The sequence below is a fragment of the Wolffia australiana genome, chromosome 17, assembly GCF_029677425.1.
Source record: "Wolffia australiana isolate 7733 chromosome 17, ASM2967742v1".
NCBI classification, from domain to species: Eukaryota; Viridiplantae; Streptophyta; class Magnoliopsida; order Alismatales; family Araceae; genus Wolffia; species Wolffia australiana.
The window spans coordinates 802992-816823 of record NC_135851.1 but is presented as its reverse complement, the minus strand read 5'-3'; the positions used below and the strand labels follow the sequence as shown (position 1 = coordinate 816823).

General features: G+C 38.0%; 1 protein-coding gene across 1 annotated transcript; it reads right to left on the bottom strand.

Annotated features, from left to right (window-relative positions):
• Positions 1-3272: 3272 nt before the first annotated feature.
• Positions 3273-7788, bottom strand: LOC144714426 (uncharacterized). The gene is made up of 7 exons (XM_078589170.1): positions 7472-7788; positions 7203-7302; positions 5555-5650; positions 5400-5452; positions 4275-4323; positions 3656-3703; positions 3273-3546 (listed from the first exon to the last, which is right to left on the bottom strand). Exons 1-7 carry the CDS (start codon positions 7696-7698, stop codon positions 3457-3459), a joined length of 663 nt encoding a protein of 220 aa, XP_078445296.1. The 5' UTR covers positions 7699-7788; the 3' UTR covers positions 3273-3456.
• Between the last annotated feature and the right edge of the window lie 6044 nt (positions 7789-13832).

The following is a 13832-nucleotide window of genomic DNA, read 5'->3' as shown; positions in this document are numbered from 1 at the left end:
CTCACTCTCTCTATCACTCCCTCTCCTCCCTCTCTCTCTCTCGATCACTCCCTCTTCCTCTCTCTCTCTCTCTTGATCACCCCCTCTTCCTCACTCTCTCTATCACTCCCCCTCCTCCCTCTCTCTCTCTCTCTTGATCTCCCCCTCTTCCTCACTCTCTCTATCACTCCCTCTCCTCCCTCTCTCTCTCTCTCTTGATCACTCCCTCTTCCTCTCTCTCTCTCTCTCTCTTGATCACCCCCTTTTCCTCACTCTCTCTATCACTCCCTCTCCTCCCTCTCTCTCTCTATCACTCCCACTCCTCCCTCTCTCTCCCTCTCTCGATCACTCCCTCTTCCTCTCTCTCTCTCTCTCTCTTGATCACTCCCTCTTCCTCTCTCTCTCTCTCTATCACTCCCTCTCCTCCCTCTCTCTCTCGATCACTCCCTCTTCCTCTCTCTCTCACTTGATCACTCCCTCTTCCTCTCTCCCTCTATCACTCCCTTTCCTCCCTCTCTCTCTCTCGATCACTCCCTCTTCCTCTCTCTCTCTCATTCCCTCTCCTTCTCCCTCCCTCTCCTTCACCCTCCCTCTCGCTCTCTTGATCACTCCCTCTCTCTCTATCACTTCCTCTCCTTCTCCCTCCCTCTCTCTTGACCACTCCCTCTTCTCTCTCTCGATCGTTCCCTCTCCTCCTCCTCTCTCTCTCTTGATCACTCACTCTTCCCCTCTCTCTCTCTCTATCACTCCCTCTTCTTCTCCCTCCCTCTCTCTCTCGACCACTCCCTCTCCTTCTCTTTCTCGATCGTTCCCTCTCCTCCTTTCTCTCTCCATCGCTACCCCTCCCTCTCTCTCTCTCTATCACTATCTATTTCGTCGTCCATTCATCCGTTATCCATTCCATTTTCTGTAATGGATGAATAATGGAATGGGACTGATGACGAACTTGTGACGATGACGAAACCCAGACGAATGACGAATCAGACAAACCAAAATGCCCCAGTCGGATAACTGAGCTGAAGTCCGTTCAGTCCCGTTCCGTCCGTCCAAGATCATCACGCTTTTACATCCAACAGCTCTAGTATGTTGATGAGATTATTGCCGATGGCGACGATGGGGTACTTTTGCCGGTTGACAGTAGGGAATGACGGTTTCGGTCTCGGTATCGGTTTCTTGGCCAATGCCTCTAACTATACCGAAACTTCAGTACAGTCTCTGTTCGGTCGGAGTTCAGTTTCGGTTTGATAAAATCTATAAGTTCTATTACACGCCTCAGAAAAAATCATAGTCAAAGTTTAGGTATACTAATTGAAAGAGTTAAATAAACAACTGTTACATGTAAAGATTCCATTTTTGCTATGGATTCACTAGAGAATCACATGCAAAACTGTGTTTGGGACATTTTTATTATTTATATTTGAATTTATGTATTTACATACTGATAGATTTACCTGTTTACATATTTACATAGTCATAGATTTACATATTTATACATTTAAATATTTACACAATTACATAACTAAGTGTTTACATTTTTGTGTAGTCATGTATTTGCATATTTGCATATTCATGTCATTTGTATATTTTTGTATTTATATTATTTGTGTATTTGTATATTTATGTGATTTTCTAATCTACGTTATTTTTGTATTTTATGTATTATACATATATATTATGTATATGCTATTCGATAATTATGTTTTTTTTCATATTTATGTTATTTGTATATTTATGTTTTTTTTTCATATTTATGTTATTTGTATATTTATGTTTTTTTTCATATTTATGTTATTTGTATCTTTATGTTTTTTTCATATTTATGTTATTTGTATATCAATGTTATTTTCATATTTATGGTATTTGTATATTTATGTTACTTGCATATTCATGTGTTTTTCAAAAACATTATTTGTGTTTCTATCTGATTTTCATATTTATGAAGTTTTGGCATATGTTATTTGCGTATTTGTATTATTTGTCTATTGATGTTTAATAATTTACGGTTTTTTCATGTTTTTATTTACAATTCTAGAGTAAAGATGAGTAGCACGGTTGACAAAAGTTTGATTGTTCATGAGTAATGCTTTAGAAATTTAACATTTAGAACATTATACAATTGCTTGCCGGCTTTGGAAGATAGTAGCGAATTTCCCAATTAATAAGTGTATTCCCCATGAATGAGGTATCCACTTTTGAATGGTGAATTTCATTTCTCCCTCTCCTTTGCCACCTATCCATACCTTGGTGTGATGACAACGTTGGCGTGATGACGTTGTCATCCTTAGCGTGACGACGCTGGCACTATTCTTTTTGTGGCTGCATGGGAGTGACTCCCTACAAAATGGATGTTGACATTATGGCTGGTTGAGTGAAGCCCCTCTTCCTCATATTAACGACATACATTTCAATATGGGACCTAGTGATCGGCCTTCTGATATCCGTCCAATTATCGATATTGGACAACCGATATCCGGTAAATGACAAGGCGGTTTCTGATATCGAATATCGGATGTCGAACAGATATCGTCATTCCTATCCATAACGGATGTCAGGATGGATATTGACTAGGCTAGGGACGAAGCAGAACTCAGATGCCGGATACCAGAATCCGATATCCGGATATCGGAACCGATATCTGTTTATCAATATCCAATATCAAGAGAAAAAGCCTTCACTGAACATGAATGTAGATGTTATATGTAAACAACACCCAAATTTTTTAAACATCACCCAAATTGTTCGGAGTTTAAACTCCAAATCCTATTATCCCTTATGGAAGAAAACAAAACATTTGAATCTTATATATATTATGAGATAATAATATGTTTAAAAAATTATCTTGATACCCTTTGGCCAAAGGCTTTCCTCTCTAACCCAATCTAATTTATGAGTTTCGACTATTTAACCTATTTTTACAAGGATTAATTTGTTGGATATCAAAATACGATATCCAACTCCAAGATCCGATATTGTCATCCATTCCAAGAGACGGAGACAATATCGGATATTGTTACTGTAGCAACCGATATCCGATCTCGTCATCCAATATCCGGATATCGATAGAAACAGATAAGGAAACGGTACAGTTTGATACTCGATTCAGCATCCATCCCAATACCGTCATCCGATACCGGGTACGGGACGGGCGAACCCTAATGGGCTCCTCCAATTTTTCTAGTTTATGCCGTCATTATAAATTCAAGTAATTCATTTTTTAAAATAGTGCCTTCTTTGGGCTAGGAGACTCCAAGCCCAAAACAGGCTGAATCCACTGGCCATCACAAGAGTCACAATTCATACTCTACATGGAGATAGCCTTTGTTGAGTTGGTTGATGAAACTGTGCCAAGTAATATAAATACAGAGAGCAGCCACTGGGTGGCATAGAATGATCAATGGTATACATGGGTCAATGTCTGACCCAGTTGGTCCGAACCACGTCGCCCAACCGCTTGAGCTGGTGGGAACCTAGACAGGCTCATGGAACCCCGGCTTTGTACTTCTTGGCCACGACGCTGAAGCTCTCCAAACCACGGAGGAGAAGGCTTTCTAGGAAGGGTTTGAGAGCCTGCATGTGTGAGATGAACATCGTCAATTGTCATGACTGACTGGCAGGGAGATTTTGAGTGGGGTTTAGATAGAGAAAGACGAAGAATCTGAAGACGGGTGGAGCTCACCGATGCCACAGGGGTCAGAATCTGGGGCACCTCATATGAGACTGTGAGCTGGAGAAAAAGGAGGCGGGAACCCTCAAACGTCAGAAAGAAAAAAAGGACTGTGTTACTAGAGTAACCTCCTAGAGAGAAAGAGAGACGAATTACAGAGAAAATTAAAGAGAGAACAGAGAGAGTGCAAGAGCGATATAAGGAGCGAAGGTGCATGATAGAAAGAGCGAGACAACGAGAGAGAGCGAGGGAAGGAGAGAGAAATCAGTGAGAGGGGGAGAGAAATTAGGGGAGAGGGGCAGAGAGAGTGCAAGAGAGATAAAAAGAGTGAAGGTGCAGGAGCGAGAGAGAGATTAGAGAGAAGGGGAGAGAGAAATTAGGGAGAGAGTTAAGTAGAGAAATTATAGGGGTGGAGAGATAAATTAAAGAGAAGAACAGAGGGAGAGAGAGAAATTAGAAAAAGAGGGAGATAGAGAAATTAGGGAGAAGGGGAGTGCGAGAAAGATTAGCGAGAAGGGAAGAGAGAAAGAAGATAAGAGAGGGAAGATAGATGGAAACAGTAAGATTGAGAAGAAGAGAAACCATAAAGAGAGAGAGAGTGCAGGAGAGAGAGACAAAGAGAGACTCTCACCACAATTCTGCAGGAAGATGGTCCCTTAGGGTAAAATCTGACAGCACCCCTGCGCATTTATTGTCTCAATTATAAAGAACGACAGACGAGGTAGATTTAGATGAGCAAAGAACCAAGAATGTATTCAACACAATTCTCTATAAAATTGATAAACCGTACCACCAAGGATATCTCTCTCTATTCCTTTTGCTGTAAGTCAAATTTTACTCCCTATTGATGCACTGGTCGACCAAAGCTAATCTTGCTCTATACATCTGCCTCCTTTCATGTCTTTATCATTATCTCTCTATCTCTACAATACTAATATCTCCACCCCTTTTTGTCCATCCTCTTGTCTGTTGCGCATCCAAGAATATTTCCCTCATCCCTCAGTCTCACCCTACGAGCATTTTTCCTTCAACACTTGATCAATAAATCATTTTCTCAGGCCTTCATCTCCCTCCTCTTTATCTATCAATCATTTTCTCAGACTTGATCTATGCATCACTATCACGTCCTACACGTCTCTCAGTTACCCTCTCTTTAACTATTTTTAATTTTTCTCCTGCTTCCCTAACTCTCTTTCCATCTCATCCAATAAATCTCTCGCTATCTCAGTCTCTCACAACCTTTCTCTCTCCATCCCTTTTCTGCTGAACCGTTATTGCGCTTCCTTCTCTTTCCATATCATCCAATACATCTCCTCTCTTTATCCTCTGCACCCGAACCCCATCTTTCTCTCTCTAAGTCATCCCTTCTATCTCTCTTTATTTCAGCCCCCTTCTCTCTATCTCCCTTTCTCCAGGCCCCCAAACTCTCTATCTCATCCTCTTTCCCTCTATCTCCCTCTCCTTCTCCCTGCCCCTTATTTCTTTTCTTTATCTCCCCCATAAATATTTCTGTCACTCTCTCAGTCTCTCCAGCTCTCAACCCGTTTCTCCGACTCTTTATCTCTCTCTCTCTCTCTCTATATATATATATATATATGTATCGTCCTATCTATCTCTCTCTCTATCCTTTTCCGCACTTCCTCTTTCTCCCCAACCCAAACGCCAAAACGAACTTCTTAATTGTATGCTCTTAGGAAAAAATCTCTCGATCTCTGTAAAACAAAAATAACAGAAGGATTATCTGATAAAGGCATACCTGTTAGGGAGACCTTCAAGGGACCTCCAATGGATTTTCTGGTTTCGGATTGGCTGGAAAAATCAGATAGAAAACTCAGTAATTAATGGACATTCAAAGAGAAACGCATATATTAATTTGCAAAAAATGGGTTTCTACTAGATTTAATCGCGCACCTGTAGGTTCCTAGCAAGCCATGAAAATTCAACATCCCGACCAAATACATCGTATTTGAGCGTCCATTGAGACAGTTCTGGCTTATCCTTCAAGACCTGGGAAATTTTAAGACCAGGTAAATTCATGCGTATATATTGAAGATCACGAGATCCCTTAACCCGTTCATAAGCAAAAATAACAAAATTGATTTCCAGTTATTCTTGATACAGATACAATCCTATTAACTCTTATGGCCATCTTTGGCAATTAAGCCCATTAAAGACAGTTTGGTCATTTTCATCTAGGGTAATTTCACTTCAAAAAGAAGCCTTTCTCCATTTGGATCAGCCCGAGATAGAAGAACTGAATTTGCAGCTTGGCTCAACCCCCACAGCCCCATCCTCATTCCTAATGAAGATGACCAGAAGAGATGACGAGTCTTCATTGTCCTCGTCATTCATCAGTCATTCCACAACCATGATAATAACCATGCTGAGGAGAACAACGCTTTTGTAGGTGATTATGGCGATTTTGAGATTGCCAATCAATAAATCATCAACCATCCAACGATCTCCTATCTCCCAGGGATGGCCTCATTGATCTTCAGCCGGGTCATCCCACAATGGACTCTTACCTTTGAAAGGCTAATTTTTGGTCTCTTGCTTATACTCTTAACGATTCCCTACCCCGTGTGATCATCCACCCTTCCCCAGTTCTCTCCAACACGCTCATCCCTGATCAATCCCTATCACCTCTGATCATCCCTCTTCTTCTAAGACAACCCCTTCCGCGATAGGGTCCTAAGTCAAGGTTCCAATTGGTTACAATTTTCAAATATAGGTTTTCCATTATTCAAATCGAGTCATTCCTTTTCCGACAGCGATTTGTCATTCGACAAATCAACAAAAATGAAGAGTTTACTGGATCTCCTTATACCAATTAAATATGGGGTATTCTTCTTGCACAATGGAATTTAATTTGACTAACTCTTTCCTTATACTTATACCTGTTTATAAAAGGCTTATATGAAACATAAAAAAATTCACGATTGTTTCTACATGGAATCAGATGAGCGAGGAGATATTATCATGGAATCATTTATTCTATCAGAGGAATGAGAATTTTCGTCTCCAAAGATTTCTCAATTTTCTCAGAGGAATGTGAATTCAACATAGGCACAGATGGAAGCATATATTATTGGGACTTCACACTATGGTAAAATTGACTACAAAACCCGTTGAGGCAATCAAATTTGAATTTTCACGATGCACTTAATAGATCAAATGAACGAATCGCTTCCAAAAATCAGATATAGATTCATTTTTCGTCTGAAACAACGAAATTCTGCACAGTTTTTTGGTTCTCGGTATTTTAGAGCTATGTGGAATCAGATGATGAAACAGAATTTATGTTCTCAATGATAGATGTTTTTTTTTCAATCCATGCTGAGAAGAAATAAAACATCAGCTGACTAGAAATAAGGTAAGACAGAGACTTTTGAAGATTAAAAATATAAAGAAATACAGATCGAAAGAATAAAAGTATGTTCTTACAGATGTAACATAAACTGGTGAAATAAAATAAAAAATACGTTGACCCACCAAAACTGGAATTGCACAAAACATTTCAAAGATATAAAGTTAATCGAGTCAATCTGAGGAACAATACCTTCACCGATGAAATGAACGGCATCCACTCCGGTATCAGCTCGCGATCAGAATAACAGTCATATGCGACTGAGCAGGGAACATCGATCTCGATCTCCGAACTGAAAAACTTGGCAGATTCAATTAAAAATTTCCCAACATGCAATAAAATTGCGAATTGCGTTCCAGAACTCCACAATTCGAGAAAAAAAACTGCTTCCTTTCCGTCCCAAGAGAACCCTAGAAAGTGAGAAAAAAGAGAAAGCGAGAGGGAATTGCCAGGAAACCAACCTACAATCCTGCCATTCCATAACGGGCGATATCATTCTGGAAGGGGCGGAAGATCTCACAGCTTCAAATCTTCTCCTTTTCACCCGCAAATCCTTCCCGAAAAAGGGTTTTCCCAGATTCGAGCGATGGGCCACAACGGAGAAGGCAGTCTGAGCACCGCTGCTCGTCTTCAGCGATCTGGGCACCGATCTTGCGCTTTGCACAACTGCAATTGAAGCCGCGGCCATGAATTTCAGATCGGATTGTCGCCAGGAAGCAAACCCTGCGCTCCGATCTTCTCTTCCTCACCGGCGCGAGAAATTCCAAAGGGTTTCCCCGTGGTCGATCTTTAATCTGAACGTTTGAATATCTGATCATCCGTCGTTCAGATGGTGCAAATCTGACCGTCCGATCAAGAACAAGGAACAAAATTCAATAATAAAACACATACAAGTGTAGAGTTTAATGCCATTTGTTATAAAAGATGCATACAAATTAGGTACGTTTCTAGATTTTATACTCAATTTTATGATTATTTATTTAAGATGAACCCAGTATTTTTTTTGGAATGGTTTAAATATGATCAATTGAAAAACACGTTTCAACTATAATAATCTAATAATCTATTGTTTAGATGTGGAATATCTGACAATTGGATCAGGAACATGTCAAAATCAATAATGAAAGACAGCAAAAGTGTAGAGTATACTGTCATTCATTGTAGAAGATGCATACGGATTACATAGGTTTCTGGATTGTAGAATCAATTTTCTGTTTATTTATCTAAGATGAATCCAGTAATTTTTGTAGAATGTTTTAAATATGATCAGTTTAAATAAATCTAATAGACTATTGTTTAGACGAGAAATATCTGACAGTTCTATCAGGATGGAAAAATTCAATGATGAAAAACAAAAAAGTGTAGAGACTAATGTCATTTATTGTAGAAGATGCATACAAAGTAGATAGGTTTCTAGATTTTATACTTGAAAATATGTTTTATTATCTAAGATGAATCAAGTACTTTTTTTTTGGAATGTTTTAAATATGATCAATTGAAACATACGTTTGAACTATAATAATCTTATACACTATGGTTTAGATGAAATAGTTCTGACAATTTGATAAAGAAGATGGAAAAATTCAATAATGAAAAACAGAAAAAGTGTAGTGACTATTGTCATTTATTTTAGAAGATGCATACAAAGTTGATATGTTTCTAGATTTTATACTGGAAATTATGTTTTTTCATCTAAGTTGAATCCAGTAATTTAAACGATGAGTTATAAATAAGATGAAAAGATGAATCCATCAATGTTTTAATAATATCTTAATGATGCACTAAAAGATGCATCGTTTGAAATAAGAATTACTCATCTTAGGAGTAATCAAGTAAAAATTAAATGATGATTTAAATAGAAATGATGCAAACAAACTAGAGAGGTTAATTGCCCTTGATGTTAAAGAGTAATATGAAAGCTAAAAAGGTGCTTACACCTAATATGAGTATTGACATTGATAGTATAGTTAGTGTTTTATATGATAAATAGTTAAAACAGATTTCAAAAGAAAGGGTTTTATAATAAAAATATGGAAGAACTATCTACAATAGAGAAAAATTACAAAGGTCAAGAGGATTTATGAAATGGTGGCTGAAATGCATGATAACATGATAAAACCACCTCTTATGTATAACAATTAATTTTTGAGTGTTCCTTGGTTTTATTATTGTGTAATATGATCTGGGGAAAAAACATGCATTGATCTAATATATCTTATGATAGATAGTAGAATGTGTTTCCACAAATGTATCATAGTTAACATGTCAATGTCCTCCATGTTTGATGAGATTTTGGATCAGTAATGATGGTAACTTCTGAGGAACTAGATCTCTCCCAAAAGTTAGCCAGTAAACGCTCTGTTTTTTGACTTTATTATCTTAACACCATATATTGAAGTTCAAACTTAAACATCGTGAATGAGTCCTCCAATCCATAGGGTGAAAACATGCATATAGTTGACAACTAAATTTAATCCCCATTAAAGTGTACTGCAGTGATCAGTATACCAAAATTTTGTTTATGTAGTCACTTGTTATCCAAGTCATCCTCATGTCACTTAGCAAAGGAACTTAGAATGAGAGGAGAAAGGAGGAGATGAATGAGGGCCGTATATGAATGATGTTGATCAAGTAAGATCATTTTCTTTGAACTTGTCATTAAAATAAGGAGATGCTAAAAAATAAAGTAGACTAATTTTATAAGTGTATCCACATATAATAAGAGCAATATTAACTTGTATTTGAATCAAAAGTTCATAAATTTCATTTACTAACGTATCTGAGAATTTTTTGTTTGACTAATTTGTGCGGGTACAAACTTTATTCATCAACTGAATGAAAGAATAAAATTTCGTGAAAAATAGTCACACACTTCTATATTTTTTGGATTGCCTGAGGCTTCACTATGAGGAGGTGAAAGAATGAGTCACATACTTTATTGTTAGGAAGTCTTGCGAGTCTCATCCTTTTCTTCATTATTTTTATCTACTTTATGATATTAATTTGTTCAGGCAACCATGCCCCTTTTTTATTTGATTGAGCTCTTCTTCCTTATTTTATTATGATTTTTAAAGAAAAATATACATTTAATCACGAAAACCATTCACTATTTATGCTTGTCCATTGCATCCTCTCATTCATCCATTCATTCCCCCCTTATTTTCCTGAATTCTTAGCCTATTTGATGCATTCATTTTCCACTTAACATGGTGATCCTAATACATCTATTTACCAAAAAAATATTGAGGATAAACATCAGAGACACTCTCTTTTGACCATGTCAGGTAAAACGAGACAAAAATTTAGGTTTTTAATTTACAGCTATTTTTTAAATAATTTCTTAAATAACATACATACTGTTCAACAATTTAAAACACAAGATAGAAGATTGTGATAAAATTTTGGTAGTAAAGAAATTTTATGAATTCCTCTAAGCATGAAAATTTGAGATGATAGACATAAATTTAGTCATGAAATATAATTGTTCAATGATGAGTGAAAGATCAGCACAAGTGCGGGATGACTTAATTCAAATAATTTCATTAAAAAATTAGGTAAAAATAATAAATGACAATGTAGTGAACAAAATCAAAAAAAAATGGACAATACATAGGACATCATTCTGTTATTTTCTTCAAAGAGGAAAAACTATTTTTAAAAATCAAGTCAGAGAAAATTTTTGATAGAGACGACATTAACTCAAATGAAGATATAAATATCAGTTACAACAACTAATTATTTTCCCCTTATCTAGTATTTTCAAAGAAATGGATCAAGGAAATTGTCTGTGTAATATTTCTGTGCCATCACCACAATAAATATCTTGAATATTATTTGATTTTATTCATGTGAATATTATTTTAACATTAAAGTGCTTTTTAAGATAGATAACAATAATATCAAACAATACTTAAGGGATCAAGTTATAAAATTTTTGAAGGACAAACCTGAAGGCTGAGGAGAACATGATCTTCCACTGTGGATGAGTAGATGGGTCGAAAAAATCAGAGCTTCTGTAATAGTTATTATTACTATTTATATTAATGTAATGTTCCATATTACCGGTTTTTAGATTTAGGGCCTCACATAGACACTGATTAGTGTTCCTTGAAATCTTGGCTGGATATCCCCATGACAGAATTAAGGACTTAAAAATTTTAATTTATAGTGCCTCTAATCCTATATTTCATGAATAAATATAAGCCAAAAGAGATTTTCAATATCTTAGTGACTAGGTGCTTCAAGGAATGATCTCAACCCCCATGTTATGTCTTTGGAGAAGCATTTAGACATCTTCACCAAACGTATGCGTGGGATATCCAATAACATTCTCTATGTCAAATTAGGAATGGTTGACATATATGCTCCCATTTAAGGGAGCGTGTTAAGGGCGAGTGTCTGTGGAAGGGATTTAAATCTGTTTATATTTCATAAACATTAAAAATGATAAAAATAATTATCAGCTCAAATTCACAATTAATTCCCCTTTAAGTAACAATAATTCATATCAAAACCCAAGCTCTCCTGTCTTTGAGATCAATTACCAAAATAAACTCAAAGCAAGTGTTGAATCATACCAACAAGACTTGTAAAAAATACTGATATCAAATTGAGTCTCCAAGATAATAAATCCAACCGGGTTACTCTATAAATTTGTCTAGCATGTTAGAGACTGTATGATATATCAACCATCCTTGTTTTTCTTGATCTCTTCTCCATTAGACTTCATACTCTGCTGTCAGCAAAGCAGCTTCTTTTTAGCTAACATCCTTTCACATTTCTATACAACTATCCGTCTCCTGCAGTAGTTTTACCCAAAGATAAACACTCAAACATTCCTCTAGCAACACAATACATAAACAAGTACAGATGCTAAAAAAAATCAATCTTTTGCTTCCATCAGGAATTTTCCAATCTTTAATCAGGGGTGTTGTCTAGTTTCTGCAACTCTCCTGCAGTAATTTTACCCAAAGATAAAGAGGCAAACATTCCTTTAGCAACACAAGACTTAAACAAGTACAGATGCCAATAAGATTCAATCTTTTGCCTCCATCAGGAATTTTCCAATCTAAAATCAGGGGTGTTTCTGGTTCAAAATAAAATATTGTATTTTATAAGTGAAATAGTGACCTCTGATCTGGCATTCCACCACCTACGCGTAAAAAGAATGGCCACAAAGACTATTATGGGAGTGGTGAATCGTCAGGGGCAACCCTCTGACGTATCACGGAAAGCGTATGTTCTTCCAGAACAAGGAGAGGTCGTCCGTTTAAGGAACTAAATAAGAGAGAGAGAGAGGAAGAGAGAGAGAGGGATAGAGAGAGACATGGTGACAGGGAGAAGAGATTGATGGAGAGCGAGCAAGAGAGAGAGAGACATAGTGAGAGAGAGATTGATGGAGAGAGAGCAAGAGAGAGAGAGAGAGAGACATAGTGAGAGAGAGATTGATGGAGAGAGGTGAGAGAGAGCAAGTGAGAAGTAGAGAGAGTGAGAGCGAATGAGAACTACAGAGAGAGAGCAAGAAAGCGAGGGAGAGAGAGATAGACAGGGAGAGAGAGAGCAAGAGAGCGAGGGAGAGAGAGATAGACAGGGAGAGAGAGAGTAAGAGAGCGGGGGAGAGAGAGATAGACAGGGAGAGAGAGAGCAAGAGAGCGAGGGAGAGAGAGAGAGACAGGGAGAGAGAGTAAGAGAGCGGGGGAGAGAGAGATAGACAGGGAGAGAGAGAGCAAGAGAGCGAGGGAGAGAGAGATAGACAGGGAGAGAGAGAGTAAGAGAGCGAGGGAGAGAGAGATAGACAGGGAGAGAGAGAGTAAGAGAGCGAGGGAGAGAGAGATAGACAGGGAGAGAGAGAGCAAGAGAGCGAGGGAGAGAAAGAGAGAAAGAGAACGAGGGAGAGACAGAGATAGACAGAGAGAGAGAGCAAGAGAGCGAGGAGAGAGCAAGAGAGAGAGAGATAGAGACAGGGAGCGAGAGAAAGAGAGAGGAGAGACAGAGAGAGAAAGAGAGATAGAGAGAGACAGACAGATAGAGCGAGAAAGAGAGACAGAGAGAGAAAGAGAGATAGAGCGAGAAAGAGAGATAGAGAGAGACAGACAGATAGAGCGAGAAAGAGAGAGAGAGAGAGAGAGACAGATAGAGCGAGAAAGAGAGATAGAGAGAAAGACAGACAGATAGAGCGAGAAAGAGAGACAGAGAGAGAAAGAGAGATAGAGCGAGAAAGAGAGACAGAGAGAGAAAGAGAGAGAGAGCGAGAAAGAGAGATAGAGAGAGACAGACAGATAGAGCGAGAAAGAGAGATAGAGAGAGAGAGACAGATAGAGCGAGAAAGAGAGATAGAGAGAGAGACAGACAGATAGAGCGAGAAAGAGAGACAGAGAGAGAAAGAGAGATAGAGCGAGAAAGAGAGATAGAGAGAGACAGACAGATAGAGCGAGAAAGAGAGATAGAGAGAGACAGACAGATAGAGCGAGAAAGAGAGATAGAGAGAGAGACAGACAGATAGAGCGAGAAAGAGAGATAGAGAGAGAGAGACAGATAGAGCGAGAAAGAGAGATAGAGAGAGAGACAGACAGATAGAGCGAGAAAGAGAGACAGAGAGAGAAAGAGAGATAGAGCGAGAAAGAGAGATAGAGAGAGACAGACAGATAGAGCGAGAAAGAGAGATAGAGAGAGACAGACAGATAGAGCGAGAAAGAGAGATAGAGAGAGAGACAGACAGATAGAGCGAGAAAGAGAGATAGAGAGAGACAGACAGATAGAGCGAGAAAGAGAGATAGAGAGAGAGACAGACAGATAGAGCGAAAAAGAGAGATAGAGAGAGAG

What these genes read in the sequence shown, in the direction of transcription:
- LOC144714426 (XM_078589170.1), bottom strand. Translation starts at nt 7,698, where the DNA reads ATGGCCGCGGCTTCAATTGCAGTTGTGCAAAGCGCAAGATCGGTGCCC. An exon ending in CGTTCATTTCATCGGTGAAG is followed by an intron (nt 5,651 to 7,202) that starts GTATTGTTCCTC and finishes AAAATTTCCCAG; the next exon opens with GTCTTGAAGGATAAGCCAGA. An exon ending in CATCTTCCTGCAGAATTGTG is followed by an intron (nt 3,704 to 4,274) that starts GTGAGAGTCTCT and finishes CTTTTTCTCCAG; the next exon opens with CTCACAGTCTCATATGAGGT.